This window comes from Alligator sinensis, unplaced genomic scaffold (assembly GCF_000455745.1).
Source record: "Alligator sinensis unplaced genomic scaffold, ASM45574v1 scaffold950_1, whole genome shotgun sequence".
NCBI classification, from domain to species: Eukaryota; Metazoa; Chordata; order Crocodylia; family Alligatoridae; genus Alligator; species Alligator sinensis.
In genome coordinates this window covers 172224-182794 of record NW_005842331.1, presented here as the reverse complement: position 1 = coordinate 182794, position 10571 = coordinate 172224, and the positions used below count along the sequence as shown (strand labels likewise).

The 10571-nt window shown below is 45.4% G+C and overlaps 1 protein-coding gene across 1 annotated transcript in view; it reads right to left on the bottom strand.

The window, feature by feature from the left end:
* Positions 1–672: 672 nt before the first annotated feature.
* Positions 673–10571, bottom strand: part of PNPLA2 (patatin like phospholipase domain containing 2) — a 57440-nt gene continuing 47541 nt past the window's right edge. Inside the window, exon 9 of the mRNA XM_006028604.3 lies at positions 673–7943. Coding sequence (XP_006028666.1) covers positions 7679–7943 — 265 coding nt within the window. The 3' untranslated portion in view covers positions 673–7678. The remainder of the gene's footprint in view (positions 7944–10571) is intronic.

The following is a 10571-nucleotide window of genomic DNA, read 5'->3' as shown; positions in this document are numbered from 1 at the left end:
GCAGCCCAGCTGCATCTGGATCCAGGGGTGCCCCCCCTGTGTCTATCCGAGAGTGCGCACAGGCCCCCCCCACCAAGCTGCACGGGACACCATGCGTGTACACCACACACTAATCAAGTGCCTCTGCCTGCCCAGAGGCAGCAAGCAAATTGTGCCCTGCCCAGGGAGTCCCTGCTGCAGCCCAGGGGCTTCACCCTGCTTGTACTGTGCCCCATATGCACAGGCCAAGCCAGGAGCCCCCCCGCCCCGAGCCTGGCGTCCTGCCCCAGCCAGGCGGCGTTCCCCTATGGACAGGGTGACTGCGCCCCACCCCTGTGGAGCTGTGTGACCGAAGCCAGGCCCCACCTCCGCTGCCGCTGAGCACCCCCACCGTGGCCCAAGTCTGCAGAGCCTCGGGGCAGCCCCCACTACCCACTCTCTCCTCTGGCTACCACCTTCCCAAGGGCCCAGCTTGGCCAGCCTGTCCGCAACGTCTCCCCCCACGCCTGCTCTCCCTCTCCCCCTCTCATCACAAGCAAAACTGCTTAAAAAAAAAAAAAAAAAAAAAAGAATATACAAGAACAAAGGTAGTAAATGAAGTTTTATTTGTTGTCACCAGGTTTTGAATTTTTAGAAAACCTGGTATTTACTGTAAAAAATAAATAAGCAACATTTATGATTATTAATTATATTAATATTAATTTTGTCCTGCCATGTACCCTCTGCCCTTGTTTTGTTCTTCTGGTGTGCCTGCACTCCAGCTCCTTACAATGTATACATTGCGGTCTTTTTGGTACTGCAGGCAAGATGTTGCCAACCCCTGGTTTATGCTGTCTTTTTTCTAATTTACAATTGTTTTATATGGCTACCATAACTGATAAAACAATGTTTTATGATTACTGAATGTTTTGATGATGTTTTAATACATACTCGGTTACCTATGTGTATGAAAAATTTGCTGGTGGTACTCAAGGCTGTATCATTTCAAGTCGGTGCTGCTCAGTCTGTCAGAGTTTGGGAAACTGCTGTTCTCAGTTTTGAGTTTGGGCTGCATCCTAAAAAAACACCATCTTACCAATCCTTCTCATCTCCCTTCAGTCTTTTTTCCCCCACTTATTGTTCACATAAAAAGGAAGCCCAGATCACAAGTAACTCTTAAACTGGTTTGGCAGTAGTCTCTTCAGTCATTAGTATCCTGGTAAATTAGCTAGATGGGCCCTCTCAAGTCAATAATTAAAGTGAGCAGATACAGGCTTAGATATTAGGAGCAAGCTCTGGTCTGTTAGAGATGGCTGCTCTTTGCTAATTACAGTATACCAAGTGAAAACCATTCTGTTTGTGTAGGATATGCAGCAATACTCCAAACCTTTCCATTTGTCTTGATAAAAAAGCCCACGAAAGTTGAATGTGTCATCACCCCATTTTATAAACACCAAGAAACTGTAAGCACATCCCTAGCCAAATTTGTCCAGGACTGACCTGGAATTTGGGATGTCTCTGTCCAAGTACACAATACGAGTTGCCACAAGAGCCAGTTTTCCAGAAATGTGGAGTATCCACATCTTCTATTCAGGGGTCCTCAGCATTTTTGAGTTCTAGATGTCACTTGTCCCCACCTGGGGGCCACAATATTGAGACAACCAAAAAAGAAATACAGCCCAAGTCAGCAGAAGCTGGACTAGAAATCCCTGGTCTATACACCCTCTACAACAAAGACAAGTAGCTATCATCAACCTGAACTACATGAATTTTCAGATTTGAGCTGTAGACTGGAGTGCATTTAATAAACCTTTAAAGGAACACAAATGAGTCATACAATCTGTTAACTAAACGTAGGAAGATTTTATTAGAAGTGCATTTCTGTCAAAATAAATAGTTATACTTCCTTCAGCAAAATGAGAGAGAGAGAGAGGGAGGGAACATGTGCACAAGTGCATCAAAAATTTAATGCTGAACTTTCAAGTGAATATTCAAGTGCTACATAAATGACCTTGATGTGTAAATAAAGCAATTGCATATATTGTCATTGGTCTAATTGGTGCTGTGACTTCAGCAAACTCCTACAGCTCTTTACATTTGTTCTGCATGCTCCCTGCAAAAAAGATTTTCTCTCCTAAAACTCACATTGGCACAGCTCTCAGAAGGATTTAACATACAGAGTTCTTTTTTATTCAGTACTAATTTTCCTCAGCTCAGAGAAAATTCTGAAACAAAAGAGTCATCTTAGGACTACTCTTCTACACCTCTATTTGGCATCTTGGTTTTCCTGCACTGTATCAGAAACTGGTTTGTAGCACTTCAGAGTGCCAGTGGGTCAGACACTTGCCCTAATGGAGCTGCACATGAGTGGCAGCAGATGGGTTAGCTAGAGCTATATTCCTTTTATAGATGCCATAATGGCTAACAAACAACTGCTGCTGAATTTAGCAAAGCAGATACCCCAGGGAGACTGGATAGGGGCAGGAAATAGACTGAAGCCCAAGGGAAAAAAGGCACATGTGAAATATAGCAGAGTGCACATAGCATCATATGACACAAAACCACTATACACCATTGCATAAATTAATTGACACACACACACTGCTATATGCCTCATTAAAAGCAGCAAGTGGTATTTGCATTGTAGAAATAAACAGGAGCTCCAAAATACAGATGATCTGGGCTTGAAAGCAGCAGAAATTGCATGGTTTGAGATGTCTCAAAATTACTTTAAACAAAGCACCAGGAAGTTGTTGTGGGAAGTAACCTTGTGCTGGTCCCCAGGTGACTGGTTCATATTGGAAGGATTTTTCTCTCTTTCACCACTAATTCTACACACTGTTACTAGCAGATAAGAGAGAATCGCACCCAAACACCAATGCAACCACAGACTGGCTTCAAGCCACTGTGCAAACACCTATTTTGTTGGTTTCTCTCAAACCATGTTTTCAGAGAGGTGTCTTGGTTTGCGTGCTTCTGATTTTGGGTTCCTGCCTAAGGCTTAGTTTGCAGAACTGCCCAGCACTGGCAGTTATTAGGGACTTCATTGGGAGATGCTGAAGCTCAGTACCTCTGAAAAATAAGATATTATGCATGTGAAGCAAGACCCTCAAGGCCAGAGAGGGCATTTAGAGAGAGAGAGCTCTAGCCAGCTGCTTTTTTGTCTGCCTACCAGCACACACATCATCTACACCGACTAGTCACAAGGCAAATTAAAATATTTTTAGAAAGTTATAAAAGATCTTTTGGTCCTAGGATATGAGCTTTCCAAAAGCTCCATACACTGATGAGCAGCCGTGCGTGTAGCTGGTTATTCTGTAGGCTGCCTCACTTGTGTGCATCATTGCAGAAGGAATTTCTGTCCCATAACCAACCTCAATTTGGAAGCCCCCCACGTCAAATTCAGGTTCAGTTGGCAGGTGGTATAATATTAGGCTTATACAACTATATCATTTAATCAGCTGCTGCTCAACAGATTTATCATTTACCATGTAGTTGTCAAGCAGGTTAGGTGGGGAATGCCACTATAATCATAAGTCAACTATGCCCCATAAAAATCACTGAAGGCTCAATTCATAGTCCTTTAAAGCCAGTAAAGCATTTTGATAGACTTCTGGAGTTCGGACATGTGCAATGCTGCATAACATCCATCTGAAAGGCATTATTTTACAGGACTACAGCTTTTGTTCTATTGCGTGTTGGCTAGAAATACAATGTTCATAAACTACTTTGAAGAGAAGCTATAAATGACCATGGGTGAACTTAAGCTACATAACTCCTATTTTTTTTTTTTTTTTAAACAAAAAGGAATTTGGGGTATTTTAGCTTTGAAAAAAATACTCCCAACCAGATCATGACCCCAGCAAAAGGTGACTCAAAATCTATAAATTGATCTGCAACATCCTCTGTGCCACACATTTTCCAGAGTCTGAAAGCTAAGGGGATGCCATGTCGTACATTCTTGAAGGCAGGGAAGGAGTTAATCCACTGTGTCACAAATTGTGTTATGTATGGTCACATTTGTTCGACCCTGAAGAATTGGCTTTTCTGTCAAGACCCAGTTTAAAACTGGACTTTGGTTTCTTGGTGCATAATCCAAAAGATGCAAAAGCGTCTTTTCTAGTAGCTGGATTCATTCATCGGAAGTTTGGAGTGGTTGCCAGAAATGGGGATGAAAGCTAAGTGTAGGTTCCAAGTCATGGCTTCTATTGACTCCAGAAATCAGGTACTTGGAAATGCATGAACAGGAACTTGCCAACTTCCTGGATCTCTCAAACCATATGGCTCACCCCAGGGACTAGAGTACCTCTATATCACACCATTCTGCAATCCTAGCAGAAGAAAGCTGAAGGAAACCCAGGGTCCTCATGCCTGCCATAGTGTGGCTGCTTAGTAAGACTTTGCTTGAAAGAAGAATTTCCACTCAAAGTTCTGCTGCTGGAAGATTCATTTAATATGTTAGTGCTTTACCAGAGCAGCAGAAGGGATAAGACACAAGTGGAAAAAAAGACTGCCTCACCCTCTCCATAAATATGTTTACACAATTCAGGCAGACCCAAGGGCATGGGGCTCCCACACACAACCTCCTCCAGAAAGAAATTTGCCCTCTTCTACCCTTGATCCCAAACCAAATGTATATAAGGGCAATTCCCTTTCCTTCCCCACCTCCCAATTAATAAGCATTCTGCTGAAGCTTTTTTTCCTTTTTTTTGGGGGGTGGGTGGGGTGGGGGAGGGGGAAAGAGAGAGTGGGCAGGCAGGCAGGCGGGCAGGCAGGCAGGCAGGCAGGCAAGGATTAGCTATTCCCAGATAAGAGTGTAACCCATGGCAAGGCAAGCATTTTATGGAAGGGACATCTCACTGAGGTTATGCCGATGTGGCCTCTCTTGTGGGGAAAGAAGGAGGGTAGTGAAGCACTGGAACAGATTACCCAGGGATTGTGGGATCTCTATCCATGGAGTTTTTAAAACCAGGTTAAACAAAGCCTTGGCTGGGATGATGTAGTTGGGGATGGTCCTGCTTTGAGCAGGGCACTGGACTAGGTGACCTCCTGAAGTCCCTTCAACCCTAATTTTCCACGACTCTAGGGCAGTGAAAGAATCTTCTTCCCTTTTGGTGCACTACCGATGCACTCAGCATATGGCTATAGACAGGCAGCAAGCACCTCTGACTCCTATTTCCACTGCCTTAACAATGTGACATTAAAGAAAGGCTAAATTAGACTATGGTGAAGAGAAACACCAAGTTCATTTAATCAATTCTCCAGGCACTTCTGTCCTGTACATAGTGTCAAATTCAAGACTGGCAAAATTACGTTCCAAGTCACATAAGCTTGTTTCCATACCAAACCCCTGTGGGAACAGATAGATCAACCACCACCAGGCCCTTAGTGTCAAGGCTCCCCACAGTCATCTGGTTACTACAGAATGAATTCTGTGACAAGCAGTTAAGCACCTAACCATTTCCTGCCAGAAATTGTAGGAATGTAGGTCATTCCTAGGAATGCTCTTCATTTGAATCAAACTCTCACACCCACCTCAAGTGTAGGTAGAGGACACTGCTACTAAAAAAAAAAAAAAAACAACCACAAAAAACAAAGCCCTTCACCTTTTGAAAGTAAACTACCATTTCTCAATGTGACCAGAACACATGTGATCTGTTGGATTATTTCCTCTCCTTCTCCAAGCTCTCAGTTATTTACGTAGCTCCTGGCACCAGAGTTATATACAGTGACATTCGAGGACCTTTTACAAGTCACGATTCTGGGTATATTTAAATATAAAACTTGAGATCTCCCCATTCTGTTCCCTTTCAAAGAACGTATGCATTTGCTTTGGCCTGCTGAAGATTATTTGTGCTAGGACAGGTAGAAAACAGCCGTGCACAGCCAGATGCATCGTGAAGATAAAACCATCTGAAAGGTCTGTGCATCACAGACAGTCAGAAGATGAGGGCTTTTGGCTTGTGGTATGTGCAGTTCCCAGCAGAAGTCATCCCTCAGCCCTAGGGGGAAAAAAATGAGGCCATTTTGCATTTACAAAGCTAGTCAATGATGAAACTAGACAGGCATCTTCTCAGGGAGAATGTTCCAAATAGCTTAGCTGTAAGCACACAAGCAGCATAAGGTTAACGGTTTCCCTTGGGATGGACATTTCAAGGCAGCACCAATGAAAAGGCAAGTGAAACAGTCAGCAGAGTTCAGCCCCAGTATAATCCCACCGATTTGTCTTAAGTAACAAAATAGGCAGTAGGCTGTATGAAGGCACTTCTTGTTTCGCTCCACGGCTTCCTCATTCCTCCTGCTCGTTCTTCCTGGCTATCCATCTTGACACCACCATCATCAGTCAACATGTGAAGCAAGCAGGTCCCACCTGTAAAAGGTGGAGTGCCGTCTACCTCACTGCTACGGTCCATGTTCATCACCAGCGTGGACACTGACTTCAGTCAAGTTCCGTTCTGTTGCACCAGTGCTAAGTTTGGTTTCAAAGTTACCCAACTCCACGGTCCCTTGGAGCTGAAACTTGAACCTGGCCCTCTTTCAACTCAGATACCCATCTGCTGGGAACCTGCTGCACCATCCCACTACAAACCATCTGGAAACATGCACAATGCAATCTCGCTTTCTGCCATCTTACAAGCCCTTCATATCATAGATTCATAGATGTTAGGGTTGGAAGAGACCTCAATAGATCATCGAGTCTGACCTCCTGCATAAGCAGGAAAGAGTGCTGGGTCTTTCCCTCTTCCCCCCCATGGCATCTGTTGAGCCCATACTGGGAAACAAGGTGGGAATTTTTCAAAATTATTTCAATTCAAATTAGTGGAAACTGGGCATCTAAATCCCACAAAATGACTTTGAAAAAACAAACTCTGAAGTTGTTATCCAACTTCTTGGGGACAGGGAGAAGGAGGGGGAGAGGGAAGGGAAGCATCCTAGCTAGTGTTAGCACTATAGATGCCAGGCCTCCAAAAGCCGGGCTTGACATAGACCCCTTAAGAGAGACAGAAACAAGAGAGACAGAGGAGAAGAAATGAAGGAAGCCTGGAGTAACCATGGGTGTCAGGTTGACTCCTGCAAATCTCCAGTTCCAGTGCCAGTGAAATCTGTATTGATAGCAACAAGACTGGAGTTGGCTTCAAGAGGGGATAAGGAACATGGACAGAGGTAAAAAGAACTTTGGCTCCAAATAAAGGAGACCTGAGGGGTAGGCTCAAGGCTAACCTGATGGCTGGTTTGGCACTGCAGGCTGCTCTACCTTTTGGTAGCACAGTGAAGGGCCAAAGGACATCAAATTGTTTTTAAATAATTAAAATCAGACACAATTAAAACAAGCAAACAAAAACATTCTAGAACACTAACTAGGTCCCCTAAACTACTTGAAAGAAGACCCAGCAGTTCCAGGTACGTCTCCCAAGGAAGCCCAGCTAGAATTGCTATGGTGCGGCCAAAAGTCACTGCCATCTCCCTGTTGCTGGGTGTTGATACGTGTCTTTAAGTGGTTATCACGAGCCAACGTGATCATGCTAACAGGATGTCCCTTGCCTAGCAAAGCAAGGGGCAAATCAGCTACGTTTCATTCCACTGACTGCTGTCTTCTTGTTTACAGGAAGTCCCCTATGCAGGGCAATAATGGCCCCAAGGTGGCAGGTTGCCAGGTGCATCACCGATGCTGCCCACCCCTCTGCTCCCTCCCCCCCACCCCGTGGTGGCAGCAGTGAACTCAGAAGAGTGGAAGGCTCTCTTGCACACAGTCTGGTACTGGGGGTCTCATCTTCAGCCCTTCCTGCGGGAAGATGGAGGCCTGCATGTTCACATTGATGCAGAGCAAACCCAGCATGAGCTGGCGCTGGTACTCCTCCCACTTCATCATAACATCTGTCAACGAGAGGTTGCTTCGCATCCACTGAGGCAGTGCCTCACCGCAGGCAGAGGACAGTGGGATGGGCAGGCTCTGGGTCCTTCGGAGTTCAAGGTGGTAGTAAAGCCTGAAAGGCAGAGAAAGGGGGGTTATAACTTTGAAAGGCAAGAGGAAGAAGGGGAAGGGAGCTCAGACAGCATGGTCCAGTGAACTGGGACCCAGGAGACCTTTGCCATATTTTCTCACATACAATATGCACCTTTTCTCCAAAAACATCTACTGGAAATTGAAGCGTGCATCATAAAACATGAGGAAATACCGTAACATCAGTTTCGGTCAATAAAGCTTCTGTTGGACAAAAGTAAAAGCAACTCTGCACACAATACACAGAGAGCAGAAAAGTGAGCAGAGTTGGCTCCTTAGCTTCTATTAGTTAGTTACTTACTACAAGAAGTAAGTAATTTTGCTTCATCCTACAGGCCAGCGATTCTCAAATCAGGGAGCCACAGAACCACAGGTTGGATCAAGATCCTTTCAAGGGTTCCACAGGCCATGCAATGTTAGCACAGTTAGGTGTGCAAACACCTACATATGATTCACAAAGTACACCCAAAGACTTCAAAGAGGAATCCAGTGTCAAAACCACTCTGACCTGTTGTGGTTCAAGTTCTTCACAACATAGGAATTACTCTAATTTTTTTTTTTGACTACAGAAAGAGTGAAAATTAAGAGCTGGCATTTTCTGTGAGATGCCTCAAGTCCAGATTGTCACAACCCAATTATAATAGTGCCCATGTCACAAGCAAGTAAAACCAGTTAAAGCATTTTCATTCTACACTAGGTTAACTAACAAGATGATAGTAAGTTTTTTTTTGTTGCACATGTCAAAAAGAGATTTATAACTGCGACACTAACTAGAAATGAAACTTAGCCTTCTGCGCTTTACATAAATCATTATAACTGGTCAGAGAAAACAGGGAGTAGCCCTAAAATAACACCCTAGCGAAGACCGCTAGATAATTGGCGATTCTAATTAAATTTATGACGTGACGAAAAGCAATTGGCTAGTACACAAACAAAACCCCGCTGCATTTCTGTGAAGTAGGGAGAGAGACTCCGTATACACCTGGAGACCTCTGACATAGGTGTCAGAGTAAACTGGCAACTTGATCACTTGCCAGTGCTCCCCCCCGCCCCATGTCTCGACCCAATCTCAGACGTAAATCAACGACGTGCCGGCCCGACCATTTTTCTGCCCGACCATTTCTATCCGACCACTTATGCAGACCGACCTACGAACTCTAAACTATAACTAACCAAATATCTCTGACCTCCGTCTTTCACCACCTTGACGGCGTGAGTAAATAATCTTGCTTTACAACCGATAAGCGTCCGCCTAATTAATTCCACTCCAAGCGTCACAAGTACCCGCCTGACGGCTTCTAAGGTCCCAACCCCCTCTCTGCAGTGCACGGCAGCGACATGGCGTCACGAACAGGATCAAGGGAAAATGTGATAAAGGTGGAATTAATTAAGAACTGCCCTTGGTGTAGTGGGGGGCGCCCCGTAGATAATGCGGATGAGTTATGGGCCCACATTGCTTATCACCAAGCGAGCGGAGCGGAGACAGGGTGCGTCAGCGGCTACTTCTCGCTGAGAGGAGAGGAGGGAGTCGGAAGGGAGTGGAGAGACTCCGAGTGGGACAAAGGGAAGATGATTAACGTAGTGTCACTCCTACTGCTTGAAAATGCAAACTTAAAAACCCAGTTAGCTACAGTCAGCAAAGCTGCTGCGGAGATGGCAGCGTGCCAAAACCCTCCGTCGCCACCAGAAAATGGCACTGAAAAAAAATATGAGCTGCCCGGAGGACCTGGAAAAGAAGGGCAGAGCCACAAAAGAACCGGCAGGACTCCACCCAGCTACCCCGCCCCAGGAGATGACATCGCTCCCAACGGCCCCACCTCCATACCACAGGGAGGGGGCAACGAGTGAGAATCCGATCCTCCCACCAGACACAGTAACAACTACAGCTGCCGCTCATCCTGTAACAATAACCAAGCAAGTAACCAACCCGGAGGGTGCAACCACCACCACCACCCTTGACATCATCGAAGCATGCATGGAAATTTACGGAGAAGAGGACACCATCACCCTTCGCCTTCTCCTCAACCTGCTCGTTACTCAGCCAGCAGAGAATCTTTTAAATCAACTTCCATGACTGCAAGCCCTTGTGAAGTCAACAACCGCAAACTCAGCCGTCGCCCTAAGCTACCTTACTACATATCCAGTCGAATACCAAGGACCAAGACATTCCCAATTCAACTCACGAAAGAAATCAAGACTGCCACCCCAGAGGACACCGGAGAAAAGAGCCATGTTTGGGTTCCTCCTAAACCACTTCACGCTTACCAAACGACGGCTACACATCCTAGGAGATGCGGGACAACGACAACTGGCACATATACTAGGCTACCAACCTCGACCGATACCGCCAACCGGTCCAGGCCCCAGAGGCACCCATGCCTAACAGCGCACTCCGGATAACACCGCAGCCTGCCCCAACAAGCAACTACTCGAAGGGGGCATCGATGAACTATTCCAACCACTACGACATTATGCTCGTAGATGTACAAAAGACAATTTTATTGTTTTTTAGTTTTCTTTGTTTGTTTGTCTGTTCGTTTGTTTTGTCCTCTTACAGGCCCAGCGGTGACGAAGCAGCAATCTGTGACTGCCCGATCGCGAGAATCACCGA